This window comes from Vigna angularis, chromosome 1 (genome assembly GCF_016808095.1).
Source record: "Vigna angularis cultivar LongXiaoDou No.4 chromosome 1, ASM1680809v1, whole genome shotgun sequence".
NCBI lineage: Eukaryota > Viridiplantae > Streptophyta > Magnoliopsida > Fabales > Fabaceae > Vigna > Vigna angularis.
The window spans coordinates 63,880,476-63,900,328 of NC_068970.1; the positions used below are offsets into that span (position 1 = coordinate 63,880,476).

General features: G+C 31.6%; 3 protein-coding genes across 6 annotated transcripts; 2 read left to right on the forward strand and 1 right to left on the reverse strand.

Moving 5' to 3' along the window:
- Positions 1-7,903: 7,903 nt before the first annotated feature.
- LOC108346375 (uncharacterized) lies at positions 7,904-8,851 on the reverse strand. The gene is made up of 2 exons (XM_017585457.2): positions 8,712-8,851; positions 7,904-8,589 (listed from the first exon to the last, which is right to left on the reverse strand). The coding sequence occupies exon 2, from the start codon at positions 8,438-8,440 to the stop codon at positions 8,114-8,116; it is 327 nt and encodes a 108-aa protein (XP_017440946.1). The 5' UTR covers positions 8,441-8,589; positions 8,712-8,851; the 3' UTR covers positions 7,904-8,113.
- Positions 8,852-11,517: 2,666 nt separating this feature from the next.
- LOC128195478 (uncharacterized) lies at positions 11,518-13,797 on the forward strand. Of its 2 annotated transcripts, XM_052873265.1 has the most exons (3): positions 11,518-12,606; positions 12,685-12,909; positions 12,990-13,797. In XM_052873265.1, the coding sequence occupies exon 1, from the start codon at positions 11,518-11,520 to the stop codon at positions 12,601-12,603; it is 1,086 nt and encodes a 361-aa protein (XP_052729225.1). In that variant the 3' UTR covers positions 12,604-12,606; positions 12,685-12,909; positions 12,990-13,797. The 2 variants fall into 2 exon arrangements, with proteins under 2 accessions (XP_052729225.1, XP_052729228.1); XM_052873268.1 differs by having other exon boundaries at positions 11,518-12,909.
- Positions 13,798-13,894: 97 nt separating this feature from the next.
- On the forward strand, positions 13,895-19,734 carry LOC108346374 (lysM domain-containing GPI-anchored protein 3). Of its 3 annotated transcripts, XM_052870149.1 has the most exons (6): positions 13,895-15,913; positions 16,776-16,912; positions 16,999-17,160; positions 17,327-17,358; positions 17,449-17,508; positions 17,836-19,734. In XM_052870149.1, exons 1-6 carry the CDS (start codon positions 15,218-15,220, stop codon positions 17,880-17,882), a joined length of 1,134 nt encoding a protein of 377 aa, XP_052726109.1. In that variant the 5' UTR covers positions 13,895-15,217; the 3' UTR covers positions 17,883-19,734. The 3 variants fall into 3 exon arrangements, with proteins under 3 accessions (XP_052726109.1, XP_052726100.1, XP_017440945.1); XM_052870140.1 differs by lacking the exon at positions 17,836-19,734 and having other exon boundaries at positions 13,902-15,913; positions 17,449-17,825; XM_017585456.2 differs by lacking the exon at positions 17,836-19,734 and having other exon boundaries at positions 13,906-15,878; positions 16,798-16,912; positions 17,449-17,825.
- Positions 19,735-19,853: the final 119 nt, after the last annotated feature.

Below are 19,853 nucleotides of genomic sequence, written 5' to 3' on the forward strand. Positions count from 1 at the left end.
CTTAACCTTAAAACTTAGAATTCATGATATATAAGGGTATTTTTGTCTACTAAAATTCGAAACACATTGCTAAAATATACCAACTGAAAAACAAACGTACCCGTGTTAACAAACCCATATATATATATATATATATATATATATATATATATATATATTGTAGTTTATTTTGTTTTTATTATAATATATTCATTGTATGTTTCCATCATACTTCAATTTAAGAGTTAAAAATAGTTATATTTTTATGATTTTATTGGCCTATTCAACATTATATAATTTCAGAATAAATTAATGGGACCTTAAATATTATTTATTAACTTTTCATATATACTAGAATATGATCACATCAATCATTATCTACAACAATGTTAAGATTTTTTGGTAAATAAATTTGATGTAACTACCCTAACATGTTATAAATATCTTAAATAACTTTCTTTTTTGGAAATGTGCTAGTCGAATAAGTTATCTCGAACATGTGAAAACTCTAAACCCAAGACATGAAAAACTTGAAAGTAATACATCTCGCAATTGACACAGTAATATTCCAAAGATTAAAGATGAATAAGACCTAGCAACATGCTTCCACGTTTCCAAATTCTATAAAACCAGATATCCAATCACATTTAACTTTTTATCACATGTTTACCCTGTTATGTCTTAATTATGATTCATCAGTATTCAATTGAGATAAAATACAGTAAGAGTCCAAATATTATTTTCAAGTTAATGTGTAATATTTTTATGCAACAATAATTATATTTTGAGATAGTTTATCGAATACGATTTCAGCATAAAATATATTCTGATATTATGGTGTGAAAGTCATCTTATTCTAATATTTTCAAACTGAATGATGATTATAAACATTCAGTGTTGATTGTTTGTCTAATAAAATATCACTTAATTGGGAGTATATATTTATATTGGGAAAATTGAATTAGCTAGGGATAACTTGCCAATTCATAAAATATTTTAATATAATATATTTTTAAGACTATTCTAGGGCATATTTTAATTTAAGAGCTATAAATAAGTGTATTTTTTAGAATTCCATGAATTGATTATTAAACATGATTTATAGACAGTTTTTTGGGACGAGTTCAAGTATATGAACAAGAATTTAGCTACACAATATTATTTCATTCTTATATTTTTTTTATCACTCTTTTTGAAGATTCCTTTTTCTCTACTTTTATTTTTACTTTTCTTTATGATATACATGATAATCTAAAAAGAACTATTGCAAATCGCTTTAGAAATTTGAAAGAAGTGAAATTCTGATTAGACTGTGTGTGTTTAATATCTTCTTATAAATTGAAATATTGATTAAATAAATTAACAACCAAAACTATAAAAGATGTGTTACGCTTTCTAAAGTCTAATTTATAACTAGATATTCTATATTTTTTTCAAGAAAGACCTAAACTATATGGTCACATCCTTGTAGATAGCCGAAAGGTACAATTATTAATGAAGGTGGTTTTCAAGATTGAATGTGAAAGTGGAATATTTGAATATATTAAAGTTTTGACATTTGGACATATTATAATTGGACTAAGGTGGGTGAATAGTTTTTTGATAGTACATAGAAAAGGAAATACCAAAGCATCCATACTTAATATATATATATATATATATATATATATATATATATATATATATATATATATATATATATATATATATATATATATATATATATATATATAGGATTAATTATACCCTGAAATTAAACTTATTCCATTTAAGTGGTTAGCAATTAATCCTTCATCTTTTCCCCTTTTATCTTGTCCTTAGAATATTTAAAAGTAAGTTTCATGCTTTGGTTCCACATTCGTGGTTTAGAGAGCCATGCCATCTTTTTCCTAGTCATTACTTTTGTTGTTTTTTGTTCGAGATTTAAGTTTACACGAATAGTGCTAATGGTAAGAAGTTTTATTTCTTTTTAATATAACCGTGAAAAAAAATTTAAACTCATAATTACATTTTGATTTTAATTTATTAATTACGTATTTAAGGTATTCATGAGATATACATCGATTACTTTTACACTTCGTAGAACAATGGATAGTTTTCTTTTGCTCGTTCGCATTTGATGTTTGAAAATTGTTAAATAATATGAGATATGATATAAATGGACGTGCAATAATAGGAAAAAGTTAAAGTTAAACATTTAAATGTAGAATTAAGCTTGATAAGAAATTTGGAAATTATGTCCTCTAATATTTTTTATAGAAAAAAAATACATACTTGGTTGGAACTTATTATCACCACACCAAAAATTAAAATGTAGCAACTGAACCTTGCGTCACATATCACAAAAACAACTCATGGATAGACAAATGTTCAACCAAAATTATTTAACTATAAACTAAAATTAGATAGAAAAAAAGTATAAATCGTACCACTTAATTTATATTTACATTAATTTTAGCTTAAATAAAAAGAAAGTTTTTGTTTTTAGTTTTTTCTGCTAAAAACAATCTTAAAAAGAACTATAGAAACGACTTTGTGTGTGCATCTAGAAGTGTATGGACCTGGTTTTGGCACTATTGACGTGAAAACAAAGACAAGTGAGAAAATAATGTTTGGTGACTTTACAAAGGACTATTAGTTGGGTTGGGGCATGTGACACTGCCAATGCAATAAATGACTTTTTAATGCTTTTTATAACTAAGATATTTATGCAATCAGAAGGTACCAAAATTAATATCTTCAAATTGTGAAGCAAATGCATTCAAAGGGATTTATAGCCCTAGTCAATATCGTATATTATTTCCTTTAAATTTCTACAACTTTTCTTCTTCTTTTCCCTCCAACCACCATTTTTTTTTTCACTTTTCATAATTTTTTCTCCACCATTTTCTACTTCTATATAGAACTATCTCTATTTCCATTATTTTAATTATTACTAAAAACCTTCTAATCTTTCACATATTCAAATTTCAAGTAAATAATAATTAAGACATACTCAATAAACATATCCAATTTTAATCAAAGTTCGAATGATGGTTTATAAATAATAAATATGTTAGAAGTTTCACGTTATACTATGATAGGTTATTTTAATATATATATATATATATATATATATATATATATATATATATAGATATAAATTTTATTTTATAAATTTAATTTTATAAGATTGAGTCAATCTCACAATTTATTGTATAAGAATCATGAGTTAGAATTTATATTATTGAGATTTGTTGTTTTTTTAAACTTATTATTGTGTTATCTATTATCAAATTATTTGTAAGATTTATTTTCTTATCGATTATTATTTTACTGCTATTTGATTACTTGTTTAAAATATTTGAAATATATATATATATATATATATATATATATATATATATATATATATATATATATATATATATATATATATATATGGGTTTGTTAATGTTTTTTAGTTGATATATTTTAGTAATGTGTATCGGGTTTTAGTAAACAAAGTATCCTTATGTATCATGGATTATAAGTTTTAAGGTTAAGAGTATTTTAATAATTTTCATTTTTAAAACTAAAAAAAGAAAGAAACTCTCCAAACCCTTACTCACCTCCCTCATTCCTCTCAACTCTTTTTTTTTAAATTATTAAAATACCCTTAACCTTAAAACTTAAGAAAATTATTAAAATACCGTTAACCTTAAAACTTAGAATCGATGATATATATTTTTGTTTACTAAAATCCGATATACATTACTAAAATGTATCAACTCAAAAACAGACGTTACCAAACCCATATATATATATATATATATATATATATATATATATATATATATATATATATATATATATATTAAAAATATAAGTTATAAAAAACATTATAAGATAATCAATCCAACCTCGACCTAACTTCGGTTTGTCTCGTGTATATACTATGAATAATATAAAGAATGGTAGAACAATGCACTCTCATTTATTAACACAGATCAATACAATCACGTAACCACCAGAAGTAATCTATGTGTGAGCTAGTTCGTATAGGAAACATGTAATATAATATGAAATAATGTAAAAAAGTTGAACAAATTATCTTCTTATAACATTCATTGTTTACTAAACCATACAAATCTTATAAGATTTTATGACTTTTTCGAAATAAATGTCATAAGTTTAAACATTTATTTAATACCAAAACCTACTATACAAATGTTCTGGGTGGTTCATTATGTTAGAACGCCTAAGACCTATTCATTATGTTATCAACTTTAAGCCTATTTGAGGAGAAATATTAGACAGTATCAACATCAATAAGTCGTCATCAAAAATAAATTTATATAGGAGACGATAATGTCTCTCATGCAAGACTTTAACTTGTAAGTTTTTCTTTTTATATCGTCATTATATTTTATTGCATCTTTTCGTATTTTAGCTATCAACTTACTCTTTAAGTTTACCTATTTTATAATTATGTTGATACGTTACCTAAACTAACTAATCGCACCTTAAATATAACTTTTAATCAAATTAATTAGTAAGCCACACATATTAGGTTTTGAACCGTGATTATAACTTTGTTAATAATGATTAATTTAAAATTTATAAATATAAATCAAAAGTAAAAAATAGGTAATTATATTGATTGTGAATTTAAGATTTTAGTATGATCTCTGACCGATTAGATTACAGATTTGAACATCAAAGTATCTTTTAACATGTATCTGTTCGTATGTTTTGGAATTCAAACATTGAAAAAGTAAAAGAAAATTAACTATAAATGTTCTAGATAACTTAAAATAATCCGAAAAAAGTATGAAAAAGATGTTTTATATTCGATCTTACACAACAATAAAAAAAATTAACTTGAATTTTTGAAATTGCCAAACTAATGATATAAGATCAATGAATTACGAAGGTTCCAAAACTAATGATATAAGATGAATGAATTACGAAGGTTCCAACAGCAACAATTTAGTGTTTTATATGACATTTGTAATCTATTTATAAAATAACATACTGCTTAAATTTTTATATATGTTTTTAGTGCCTCTAAGGCCTCTGTCATTATCCCTCTTACCTAACCGCAGAAGAGAGTGTATTTTTTTGACATATTTCCACCATTGTTTTGAAGAAGATGAGTTTTTAATGCATTAAATTTTTTGAAGTAATGTAGTAAATTGAAACAGAAAAAGACGACGCCGTCAACGATAATATAATTATATAACCTTCAGATTCAGGAATTAATCAATTATTGACTGTATTGGCGTGCAGAAGTGGCTCAGCGTTTCTGGCCGTTAGTTAAAGTATGTGAAACTGAAAACGATGCCTACCACTGTCACAAACTTTAATAGTTTACCCTATGACATTGGACCCAGCAAACCCCAGTTTTTTAAGCTTATGTTTCAGTTTAGAAGAAGATGAAGTGTTCAAGATTTTTTTGATATGTATTATTGTATTGAATATTATAATTGGATTTAGGTATGATAACAAGCCTTACGTGTCTGATTCAAACACTAGTGAAAAGAAGATTTTTTTATGACGATTTATTATAATAGATTAAATTATGTTTCGATAAAAAAAAGTTATTTCTTAAAGAAAAGTATTCAGAAAGATTTAGTAGTAAAAAGTATTTTATTTTATACCACCAATATATTTGTAATATATTTATATTATCATTATTTCAGTCTACAAATATATATTAATTAGATGAGTAAGACAAATATAATAAAAAATATATATAAGTTTAATAACAGACCTATTAAACAAATTTCTACCTATACTAATTAAATAAATATAATAAAAATAGTTTGATCAGTCTAATAATATAAAATAAAAGAGTCTGTTTATACAATTTTTTAAATAAATATAGCAACAAAATATTAGATAGATTATTCCATATATTCATTAAATAAGTTTAAATTTTTTTACCAAATAAGTATGTTGATAATTTCTTTTTTTTTTCTATCCTTAGATAAAAATTTCATAATATCCCGTAGAATTTATAAAGATATTAATTTTCCATTAAATATACAAAGATAAGTTTAATTGTATCTTCACCACAAACAAAAACAAAGAATTTATCCACAATAGAAATGAAAAAAAATTATAAATAAAATCTTTCAACAAAGAATTCAATTTTGAGATTTCAGAAATTTTAATTCATCATATCTGAATTTCTAATCTGTCATATCTCATCTAATGACTGAGTCAGGGCTAGCTCTACCTCATATATTTGTCAAAATTTACAATTTTCTTCTTCTTTTTCTTATTATGTTGAGTAATATACAAGTATTTTTAGAAACCTTTGCTTATTATATTTTAAAAACTACTCTTATATATTTTATTGTTTAAAACCATGGGTCAAGGAAAAAAACATATACCTCATGATTTATGCAACATCTCATTTCAGCCTGTCTAATCTGTCATACATGTGATCAGCGTGTCACTCAGCTTGAAATAAATGTAATAACAAAAACGTTTATTATATTGGTAAAAAAAGCTCATTTTAAAATATATTTTTTGAATTATAGACATAATTAAAAGTATATTTAAACAGTTATCTTGATTATAAATTTCAATTTTTGTTAATTCATGCAAAAATGATCTAACTGTTTTCTTATAGATATAAAAAATTTGATTATGACAGTAAAACAAAGGAACCCCAAGATTATAGAGAATTTTACAAGTGGAAAAAAATATGACAGAGGTGGTCCTTCAAAAATAAAAGATAACCAAAATTGATAAATTAGTGAGTTGATTTAATAATTTAAAAAACCAAACGTATATTGAGATAGATATAGATGTTATTTATTATTTAAAATCTCTAATAAAGTTAATAGATAATAAAAAATAGCCTGTGGTGGCAAATCTTCATCACAAATAACACACAATTATACTACTATTTCATTGTTTATAAGCCACACACAACGTTAATTTTGCTGATAACATTTTGTCTGCAGTGAAATTACATAAAAGGAAGATGTGTTTGCCCGTTTCTTATGGAAAATTATCATGAAAATAGTATATACAATAATGGTGGTGGAGATTTATTGCATTTTTTTAGTATCAATATCTTCCTTAAAAATTACCAAACATCAATAAAACGTATTAAAAAACACTTTTTAGTCTCTCTAATTTGAAAAAAAAAACACTTTTTTATCCTAAAAGAATTTGTAATTTTTTATATAATTTCTAAGTTTTTTTCCCCAACTTGTGTGTAAGTTAAATTTATTTTTTAAATTTTATCTCTTAGAATTTTGTATGAAGATGCTTGTCCAATTTTGTTCTTACTATAAAATACATGTTTAATTATGTTTTTAATCACTAAATTTTGAAAAAAAAAATCGCACCAATTGACTGTTTTTAGCCTTCCAAATTAAGAAAAAATTGATTTAAACCATAAATAATAAATTTGAGAGACTAAAAACGATTTTTAAAAAAATATTTTACTTTTTCAAATTTAATATTTACAAACTAATGTAAAAAAATTCTTTTATTTCAATTACGAAAAGCTATAAACCTTTTAAAATATGGGTTTGAAGTCAGTGTCATCCCAAATTTAAATAAATAAAAGCGCATTTGAGCATTGAATTGAAAAAAAAAATGTTTCTATCTGATTAGCTTCACTATGCATTTTTCTCTACTAGAGATAAAAGGCAGTAGGCACTGGGCCGGTAGAACAGTCTTAATAATTCTTGGGTAGCCCATAGAAAGTTCAGTTGTATGTTCAGCCCATATAAATTTCAGCCTATTACTTCCTGCATCTCACCAGATATCTTTCTGCACCCCAACACTTTCGGAACTTATTCTCCTGAATACAATTACGATAATGGATTTTTTTTTTTGTTGGAAAGTAATCATCCTCTTCTGTTACGGATAAAAGTTCTCTTCCTGTTTTGATAAAAAGTCACGAATAATACGGTGAGAAAGAAAGTTATGCAGAAAATAATACAAAGAGAACGATAAACCTGTTTCTAATACTCCAAAGTTCAATTATTGTAGCGTTCAGAGAGCCAATAAGCAATTAAGTACGTCAAAGAAATAGATGAAATTGAGTTTAAGAGGAAAACCTATTTCCCGGCTACAGGTAGTTAATTCAGAGAAGGAAAAAAATAATAATAATGCAGAAATTGTTTTCTTCGTCCCACACACAAAACTAGGTGTCGGCGGCCTCAGGAGCGACGGCGTTGAGATCAAAACGATCGGCGGCGTTGTTTTCGACGGGAGGGTGACGGAAGGTGAGGTGAGTTTCCTCGAGTGTCTCCCTCCAGTGGTTGGCGGCGTTTGGTTTGCGGTGGAAGTGAACGAGAGCGAGCTTCATCCGGCGGAGTATGGCGAAGAAGTGGTCGACCTCCTCCTGGGTGGGGCCCTCCTGATCAAGCTTCTGCTTCTGCGCCGTCTCTCTCTCTTCCTCCCCCCTAACCCTAACGCCCACCACCCTCTTCTTCTTACCCTTCTCCACACCGTCCATCACTGCCCTCATTCAAAGGCAACACAAATTATTACGCTCTGTATATATTATGTTCATATGTGGGTGTTCAGATATTGCGTCATCCAATATTCTCCACTATCTCTGTAAATGTCGTCAGAGGTTCATTTCCTTCCTTTTCTGTTTCATTTTTAGACCTTTTTCTGGTTGGATGAAAAATGAGGAACCAAACAAAATTTAAACAAAATTTCCATCACATTTATTCGTAGAAATGTTATCATGTTGGGCAAAAGAATAGATATTAGTGTATGATGGAACATCGCACCTTGGGTTAGTGGCTTCTGATATATAACGTGTTGTGTTGGCCGAGGTAAAGCTTCATCCCACTCAAACACCACTTTCTACATTTGCCATTGTTCACACCTAGATAATATTGTTCCAAAAGAGGAAAGATAAATGGCGGAAGATATTCTTATATTTGATTCGTGAAGACAACGGGTAAGAGAGTTTTTGATATTCAAAGTTTAGATTTGCTACTGTGTTCATGATTTTGTTTGCTACTTTATGTCAAATCCAAGGTTTTCACGTCTCTCTTTGCACCTATTAGCGTTATATTATATCTCTTGTTTATGAAAATTTGATACTTTGTTGTTGTTTTACCTTATTTGTGCATAAAAAGGTAAATTAAGCATAGATGTTTCGAAGTATTTCTTATTGTAGAGTTTTTACCCATAAGGTAATGACAAGGTATGAATTTAATAATATAGCCAAGATATATGGGATATAATAAATAAATTTCTATGTAAAAAATACAATTGCATTGACTTATCAAAGTACACTAGTAACATCTATTGAATTGATAAAAAAATAAATAAATTAAAAAAGACATAAAGATAGAAATAATTATGACTATATGGCGGGACGGTCTCCATTGACCACAAGAAAGACATGACCGAACGGTTAGTAACGGGACAATTTGACCGGTCCGGACGGCCTGCCTCATAAGCGTAAATGATTAATGATTAGGAAGATTAAGGTAAATCACGATTAAGCTTACTGGACCAGGATTGGGCCGAGATTAAAACATCACTAATCCCGGGCCCATGCCAGAAAAATATAAATGTAAGTCAAAGGTAACCGGTAAAAGAAGGCATTTTACTGTGCATTTATTACTGTCATTGTCGTATTAGATAACTGGACGGTTCAACTACTGACTTTGGCATCAAAGTATCTTTAACAAGTACACACCGACCGACCAGGGACCCAAGGAGCAAGACCGGACGGCGAGGAAGGACAAATTGTGAAGGTGTTTAGTGACTCAGCCCCATAACCGAAACAAATTAATTAACCATATTATATATTTAGTAAAGTAATTATTAAGTTATTTTCCCTACCATACACGTTTTTAAGCATTACTCAACATTCTCTTTATCATCTACGACATTAAATTTAAATTAAGGTTTAATTGATTCGGAGGTCCCTATTTGTGTAGTTTTGCGTCAAGTAGGTCCCTGTATTTTGAAGTAGCTCAATTTGGTCCTAATTTTGAAAAATTGAAACAATAAAGTCCATGCCGTTAAATTCTGTGAACGGCGTCTAAATTGTTGCCTGGTGGCTAGGTGAGGTGGCATTTGAAAACACGTGGCACATAAATAGTTTACTAGGTGGAGTTAAATTATTTCTTAGTTTTAGAAGCACGTGGTTTAAATTAAGGTAAACGTTATAAAATTGGGGAAATTGGAGAAATCAAATTAAAAGGTATTAGGTTGAGATATTGGGTGTGTGCGAAATTGGGGAAATAGGGTTCGTGGGTTGGTTGTTCTGGTCCGCAATTGGGGAACATTGGGTTTTAGTGTGAAATCAGACTTAGAAAAAGGTTCGTTTTATGAAATTATCTTCATCTATCGGTGGTTTTCGCGTGGAAAGCTTTGGCGAAGTTCGTTGCAGGTGAAACACGTGTTGAGGTTAGTATATCGTGGTTTTTCGAGAATGTTGCATGGTTAGTATATCGTTGTTACTTTTAATGTGGTCCCCCATGTTTGAAGTTCTGTCAGAGTGTGTTGTTGAAGCATGTTCTGATAAAGTTGTGTTGCAATGTGGTCCTCCATCTTTGTTTCTTGTGCTTTTAATTATGTTTAAGTTTTGTTGTCGTTGGTGTGTATAATTGAAGCATGTTCTGTTAAAGGTTTTCTGTATATAAGTCATACACTTTCTCTGTTGTGGTTTTATAGGATAGATATTGATATAATTTGAAATAATTTTAGTTGCCGTTGGCCCTGTTATTATTTTATAGGATAAATATTGTTATTGTGTTGAACATGGAGGATCATTTTGAAGTTGTTTTCCACCATGGAGGGAAGTTCTTGAATGATGGGCCACTTAAGTATGAGGGGGAAAGTACAACTTTGTCTTTTGACCCAGACATGTGGAGCTACTTCCTTGTTGTCAGTGTAGTAAAAGGACTTGGATATGATGAGTTTAAGGAGTTATGGTATTCTGTAGGGGGTGGTTCTGTGTTAGATAATATGTTAGAGCTTTTGTGTGATGATAGAGGAGCCATGCACATGATAAACTTAGCTAGGCTAAATGGTGAGGTTCATCTATTTGTTGTTCATGTAGTCTCTGAACCTGATATCATACACTTGTTAGAAAATGTTGAAGTAGAAGTTGAAAATGTGACGCCTGATATTGGTGAGGCAGTAGGTATTTATGAGGGTGAATCTGAAAATGAAGGTTATGGTCAGTTTGAACAACAAGGTAATGGTGAGTGTGAAAAGGAAGGTGGTGGTCAGTGTGAACAACAAGGCGATGGTGAGTGTGAAAAGGAAGGTGGTGGTTAGTGTGAAGAGCAAGGTAATGGTGAGTGTGAAAAGGAAGGTGGTGGTCAGTGTGAACAAAAAGATGGTGAGTGTGAAAATGATGGTGAGTGTGAACAACAGACTGAAATAGTAGGTGAAGATAATGTTCCTGTTGAAGAAGAAAGATGTGAGGGTGATGGTGTTGTTGAAGGTGAAATTGAAACCCAGTTTGATGTGGGTGAGTGTGAAGGAGATGGTGCTACTGTTCATAGTTGGAGTTCAAGTGGTGAGGATGCCAATGTTGATGGCAATCTTCATGTTAATGATGACTATATGGAAGACCTGGTTGACTGTGATATACAAGAAGATGTATTAGATGTAAATTGCTTAGGTGATATAGAAGTTGATGTGGAATATAATGGAGCATCATCAACTGACATGTCTGATAGTGATGTTGATGATGGCATAAATACTGATGATGATAGAGGTTTGTCCGATGATGAATGGGAATCCGAAGAATTAGTTAGTGGAGCAGAAAGTGATGGAGAAGATGATGAAGAAGAGAGTTATGGCAAGTTTGTCACATTTACTATGCCTAAATCAATGGTGGACTACAAGTGGGATTTAGACACTTATTTTGCTCAGAAGCAAGATTTGTTGGATGCCATAAAAACCTATGCAATAGAAAATGGTAGAAATATAAGATATCTTAAAAATGATAAGAAAAGAATTAAGGCAAAATGTGTGGGTGCTAAAGGTAAGTGCCCCTGGATGACATATTGTGCTTATATGGATGCAATACAAACATGGCAATTAAGGACTATTGTTGACAACCACACTTGTAGTAGAGAGCACAAAGTCAAATTACTTAATGCAAAATGGTTGAGTAAGAGGTTTGAGAAAACTGTTAGACAAAATCCTAAAGTTAAGGGAGTGAAAATTGTTGACAAGATAAATAGAAAGTGGAATGTAGGTGTATCTAGATCCATGGCTTATAGGGCAAAAGCCATTGCTTCAGACCATGTTGATGGGTCTTTCAAAGAGCAATATAAAAGGATCTACGATTATGCAAATGAGGTCCTAACTCGTAATCCTGGATCCACAGTAAAGGTTGAAGTTGAACCAAATGAGGGAGGACCTATATTCAGGAGGTTTTATGTTTGTCTGAAGGCCTGCAAGGATAGTTTCGTGTCCTGCAGGCCTATTATAGGGCTGGATGGTGCATTTTTGAAAGGTAAATATGGTGGTGAATTGTTAACTGCTGTTGGTAGAGACGCAAACGACCAAATGCTACCTATTGCATATGTCCTTGTGGAAGTAGAGAACAAGGCCACGTGGAAATGGTTTATGAAACTTTTGGTTGAAGACCTCGGTGGGGAGCCAGTATGTGCATCATGTACATTCATATCAGATCAATAAAAGGTAATTGAAATAAGACCTCTAACAATGCATATGACTATTTCCCCAATATGGTTATTTACATTGTTATTGAAATAACAGGACCTATAGCAAGCTATTCAAGAAGTGGTTCTAGGAGTTGATCAACGATTTTGCGTTAGGCACCTATATGCCAATTTCAGAAAAAAAATTCCCTGGCAAGCAGCTCAAACGGTTGATGTGGAAGACAGCTACAACAACCCATCCACAAACATGGGAAAACGAAATGAGAAATATAAAAGAGGTCAACAATGAAGCTTATAAATATCTGATTAAAATACCTCACAGGTTTGTTTTCCAATATATGTTGTGTTTGATGCAATGCATACTTCTAATATTTCATAAGCTGATATTAATATACCATGTAGATACTGTTCCAGATCAAGGTTTAACACCACATGTAAATGTGATACATTGGTAAACAACATGTCAGAGGCATTCAACAGTGTTATGGTGCATACAAGGTCTAAGCCAATCATAACCATGATGGAGGAGATCCGGATTTACTTGATGAAGAGATGGGCAAGTAACAGAACAAAAAGTCAATCATTGTCTGGGGTCATTTGTCCTAAAATCAAGACTAGACTCAATAAGGAGTCCTAGTTAACTAAGTTTTGGATTCCTAGGTATCATACCTTGTTGGTTTAGGAAGGCAACATATCAAGAGATATACTCTTCAATTGTGTATCCAATCAATGGTAAAGAGATGTGGCAGATTACACCAAGTAATGATGTCTTCCCTCCAACAAAGAGAGCATTGCCAGGGAGACCAAAGAAGAAAAGGAGGTTGGCAGAATGGGAGTTGATCAGGGACGATACAAGAATGAGGAAGGGTGGTCTACATAAAAGATGTGGCATTTGTAGGCAAATGGGTCACAATAGAACTTCTTGCCAAATGAACCAAACACAACAAAGTAAGCCAACAAATGAACCAATCCTGACATCAACAAATGAGGGTGAAGCATAGGAGGAGATTACTTAATGTTTATCATACTGCAGTGAACCATTGTAAAAGAGGATGAAACATATTTCAACACTTTAATATTTTGTCCTGTGAACCATTTACAATTCTAAAGACTTTTGTAACCTTTGTGACTTACTGTATTGAATGCAATGGTATTTTGAGCCTTACTCATGTGAACCATTTACAATTTCAGCACTTTAATATTTACTCGTGTGGACCCTTTGTTAGGTGTTGAGGGGGTTCGAACGGTATGGGGGGGGGGGGGGGGTCCGAACGGAAGGTTATGGGGGTCCGAACGGTATCTATAATAATACCGAACGGAGGCGGTAAGGGAGAGAGAGAAGGACCGAACTGTAGGGTGTTGTTAAATTATCTTGATTGGAAGAGACGCCATATGTTAGATTAAGTTTAATATGGATACTTCATTCACATGCTGTATATTTGGAGAAAAGACAAATTCTCATTCAACAAAGTTTTCAGATTAAAGAGAACAATTTTCATTCACTCTTATCAATACATTTGTTCTCATCTCATACACTTTCATCCCATTCTCAACAACATTGAAACTAAAATCATCTCTATGACACATAAAACACAAACCAACAATATCAACAACTTCATCCACTTTTGAACAATTAACAGTGATTTCTGTATCTTAACTAGCATTTTCCTAGTACTCTCCATTTCTTCAATGTTGACCAAAGTTTCTTTGTTCCCTTCGCTCTTCACGTAACTACCACTTTCGTCACTTCCAACATCTGTGCACCATTTGAAGAAGTTGCAACCAGCGTCTTCAACACCATTTTGCAAACACAACTGTCAATTACAATGTTGTGTTCTCAGAAACACTACCACTAATTAATTAGGTTCAATCTAACATACCTTATACTTGGAGCATCCCCAAAATTGCTTGCCTCGATTCTTCATAGTTTTGGAAGTTCTCATCACAGATCTCTGTCCACAATAGCAAATCGGTGAAGAAACTATAGGGTTTTCCTTCCGCCTGCATGTCGACGAAGAGCAAGAGTACTCCTTCGACATCCTCTTCCAAGAAGAACGACTATAACCTTGATCACCACCAGACCCACCCCCCTCGCAAATAATACTGAACCAACACCCTTCAAAGAAGAACGAGTACAAAGACCCTTTTCGCACCCTTTTCAATTAGGGATTTTGAGCTTCAGCTGAGGGATTTAATGAAATCCAAACAAACTTTATGTCTCACGTGCTTCTGAAACTAAAAAATAATTTAACTCCACCTAGTAAACTATTTATGTGCCACGTGTTTTCAAATGCCACCAATTTAGACGCCGTTCACAGAATTTAACGGCATAGACTTTATTGTTTCAATTTTTCAAAATTAGGGGCCAAATTGAGCTATTTCAAAATACAGGGACCTACTTGACGCAAAACTGCACAAATAGGGACCTCCGAATCAATTAAACCTTAAATTAAAAGTCACTTAGTGTAGCATTAGTGGTAATAATTAAATTAGTTTTTATAAATGAACAGTCCTTCACCTAACAGTTTTGGTCCAATTAATTTAGACTTGTGAGTATGGAATGGAAGGAATAGCAGTCATCTAAAATCCTTCTATTTCTACTTTCCTGGTCTGAATCTGCATACCAAAAAATGAGAAACTATCAGCAGTTTGTTTGGCCTCAGATCTTGTGTTTGATGTTACTGAGTTTTGAATATGAAGTTGAAACAAAGTCCACCATTGAAGCATGCAATTCCTCAGACTCATGCCCCTCTCTCCTCTCTTATTTCTTGCCATGGGACTCCAAAGTATCAGAAATCGCGACTCGTTTCCACGTAAACGCCTCTGATATCTTGGCGTCGAACTCTCTCTTCCCCATAACATCATCAAGTGCACACCAAATCCTGAGGGCCAAAACGTTTGTCAAAATACCCATCTTCTGCTCTTGTGTGGATGGCATCCGAAGGTCCATGTCAACCATTTACACTGTTCGTGCAGCAGACACAGCTGCGTCCATATCAGAAGGTTATGGTGGGTTGGTCAGTGGTGAACAAATCAAGATTCTGAACAGCATCAATGGCAGCAACCCCTTGAGGAATGGAGGCACCCTTGTTATTCCACTGCCATGCACATGTTTTAACAACGTTAACAATGGGGGAACCGCTGTTTACATGTCATATGTTGTGCAGATAAGAGAGAGCCTGAGCAGCATAGCAGCGAAGTTTGGTACAACTATTTCGGACTTGAAAGCTGTCAATGGCTTTTCGGAACCTACAGTAGATCCTGGAGACATTATATCTCTTCCCATTGCAGGTTCCTATCCACTTCTCACAAAACCTCTAAATTTGGTAGGTGCTTTTAACTAATGAATTATAACTTAAGTCATTATTTTTGGATTAAAAGAATTTTTGTATAAAGTTATTTTTTACTTTAAGATCAATTTGAAAGTCATTTTCATCTTTTGAATTACACATTTTAAAAGTTACTTTTTCATGAAAATAAATTATAAAAAACTTTCAAATTTGTAAATATTTCTATGTTTTCAAATTATATAATCCGGAAATCATTATTTATTGAGGAGTAATATGTGATATGTTACTTCCTTCTTGTAAGAGGTAAAAAAAGTAAAACTTGATTAAGACACAATTAGATATCAGAAAAGACAGAAAGAACCAACAACGACAGCGAAAAAGAAAATGGTAAAATAATGAGAATATTTTTGTCTTTTATGCAAAAAGAAACCAGGAAAAGAAAAAAGAAAACCTTTTCTCTCTTCAATATATTTGAGGAAAAAAAATATACACATATATTATATAAATAACAAATTTATACCAAATGAAAATAAAGCTAGCTACTTTGTGTCATTTTAAAAGGATATTAAATAAGATTAAAACTACTGGTATTCCTAAGGTCCAATAATACGACAGTTTGAGACATTTTCATAACAAGGCCAAAACATTAGCTTCACTTGGGTATAATTTACCAATGATAAGAAATATATTAAAAAGGTGTATTGTAGTAAAAATTGGTAACACTAATTTTCTTATTATGTAGTAAAATGAAATTAACCAAATTATTCCTCTTGCTAAAAGAAGACACGTACTAAACGGCACCGATTTTATCTATTCATTCACGTAGGTTTTACTAAATTCTTCATAAAACTTAGGATTCTGTGTTAGGAATGTTTTCTTAGTCATTAATATTCTGTAGACAATTGTACTGTCTTTTGCAGCATGTTCATCAGCAACCTTGAAATGGTACGATGAGAGTATGATAGTCCCAAATGGCTCATATACATTAACTGCCAGCAACTGCATCAAATGCAGTTGCCAACCAATGGATATTACGTAAGATCTATTATATACACTTAATCTTGCTAAAAATTCAAATTTTAGTTTTAGTCTGAATTTAGTATTTCAATCAATTTTGGCAGGATGCGATGCGTTCCTTCTGGGCTAGCTGTTCCCTGCTATAACTTACGTTGCAAACAATCCAATCTTATTATTGGCAGTGAATGTGTGGAGCATTCAGAAACAGCTTGCAATCTGATCCAATGTGTTTACCGTGGCCACAGGGGTGGAAAAATTCTGAGTAGGTAAGCAAATTGAATGCTTATAACAACCGAATATTAATTTCAACTACAGTATTATTCGATTTGCTTGCCTTAAAGAATGAATTGTGGCAAAACTTTAAAATGGGGTTTTAATTTCTGTTAAACCCTGTTAGCATTTTAACAAATATATGGTATGCTTTTTTTGCAGTATGAAGAACTCTTCTTACCTCCAGTGCCCTGGTAATTATCTCTATATTATACCAAAGCAAGATATGCACAAGTTTCAGATTGCTGATTTGGTTTTCAGTCTAATATCTTCGTTTTATGCAGATAATGTCTGTCATAGACGAGCATCATGTTGGTCTTTCTCATCATCTGAAGACCCATTTGGTATGTCTCCGAAGACATCCTCCTCCTTGCCATTGCCAGTTTCTAAAGCTTCTCAAAAGACCAGTGCCTTCAATGGAAGGCTTGCTCGATTTTTAATCAATCTGCTGCAAATATTCTTATTTTTAAAGTTTATCCTTTATTTTCTGATTTGAGCACACTTGTATTCAATTCTACCTTACCCTTGTATAAGAAAAGAAAGATTTCACTGGTTTTTTGGGTGTACAAAGCCATTGTTTTTACTGTGTTTTTTTTCATCCTTGATAAACTTTGTCGCTTTGTTTGGTTTGGGGACTTACTTGAGAACATTTTTCTGCTCATTTGATATAGCAAAATTCCGTTTATTGTTCTTGAAGAACTGCAAGTGGAGCAACTAGTCAGTTGTCATTATTACTGTCCCTCGTTAGAAGCTACATATATCACAGGTAACATTTCTAGAGCTAAGTTTTTGCAAATTTGAACTTATTCGAATTAATATCTGGGAGGTAATTAAGAAGCTCAAAATTATTCAGAAAATTCGTTATTAAATGCATGCATTTCTGACAGTTTATTGAAAAACCTTCACAAATAACCTGGTTTAATAGATTCTGAAACAATGCTCCATTTCCGAATTTGGTTATACATTCAGTTTTAACCTTCCTTTCCATAAAAGGTGTAGATGACAAGATTATTAGTAGTAGTAAAAGAATTTCAAGGCAAAAACGCTGACATTGATGAGCAAAACGATATCTTCTCAGTTATGTCTATTTTTACCAATTAGCAGCGACATGTTTTTGCACGAATACCTTTCCTCCAGTTTCTGCGAACAATATCTGATCGATCAGTTCCATTCATGTTGACGTTGAATGAAAACAGGTGCCATAAAATAACTTTCTATCATTGTTCCATCAATTATCAAGATTTTGAAAAACCGCAATCACACATTGAAATTAACGTTATACTGAAATTCCTCGATATTTCAGCCTTTTATCCACACATGCCACGCGTTATTATAATACTGTACAACATAAAGTTTGTTTTGTACATGCTTGTGTCCCCCCACTTTCCCCAGTTAACTTAATTACATGATAGAATAGAGTGTATGTGAATGTTAATGTCAGAGTGTGCTTAAGATTGGAATTCGAACCATGATCTGTCTTTTCGTGAAAACTAGTCCATTCTATAACACTAAACTTCCATTGGTTGTAATTTATGGCCTCGGTATGAAGAAAATTTACTGGCCCCAGAAAAATATATATAATTCTAAGGTGAACTGTTCTTTGGACTGATTCCTAAAATGTCAACACTCGGCCTTCAAATATCTGTTACATCAAAATTGGCCTTTCTTGCAGTGAAGTTAAGAAGATTACTTACTCAAATGAAACTGCTTGGTAAAATTGACAATATAATTAAACTAACCATAGTTTAAATTTGAACTTGGTAGATAAGATATCAGTTTCTCCACTGGTGGGATCAGGTTATACAGTAATCTCCCTTCCTATACATAAGATTAGTGTTTACATTTGAAACAGAGAAAAAAATGATTAGACATGACAAATTAAAATTAATGGGTTTGTTGCTGAAAAAAAGGTCTGTCACTGATGTAAGACAAGTGGGAACAAGCAAGACAGAGTTCCTTGTTACTAAATTTGACTATATGTTTACAAACCATGCTTTAATTTATGGTTTAGATTTTCTGAAGCAGAAGTAGCAGCTCTAAAACTAAAAGTTAGTACAAAAATTAGTAACCAGAATGACAGATAAATTATTCAGACACCACTCAGCTTCTCTAATGGTTGTAAATGCACTGTGACTAAGACAAGAAATGGGTAGAAGGCAACCTCTGGTGAGGAGAAAGCAACATCGAGGTGGGGACCACAAATTGAAAATTTAATGTTCTACCGGGAATTATTGAATTATAAAAGCAAGACAACAAAAAGGGTCACGATCAAATTTTAATACAAAACTCACACTAACCCCAGTAGAGTAGTAGACCCAAAACCAAATGGGTCCATGAGAAATCCCATAATCAGAAAGGGAACCAATGGGAATTCAGAGAACAAGATGAACATCAAATCTCCAGCCAATAAACACTGGGATGAGGCCAGATGGTAGGGCCAAAACCCCCCACTAGTAAATTACCAAAAGTGCATGGCCAGAGAGGGAGAGCACCCTATCGAGTAAGAGAAAGTTTGATGTAACATGGTTAACAGATAATTTGTCTTTTAATCATTTGATGAGAAGTTTAATCTTTAAGTTTGTATATATATACAGGAACATTTATAAGAAAGATAACCTTTTTTCTAAGAAAAAACCAGTCTCTTAAATAAATCCTTCTACATTAAAAGACTGTGTTTTTTTTTCTAAAA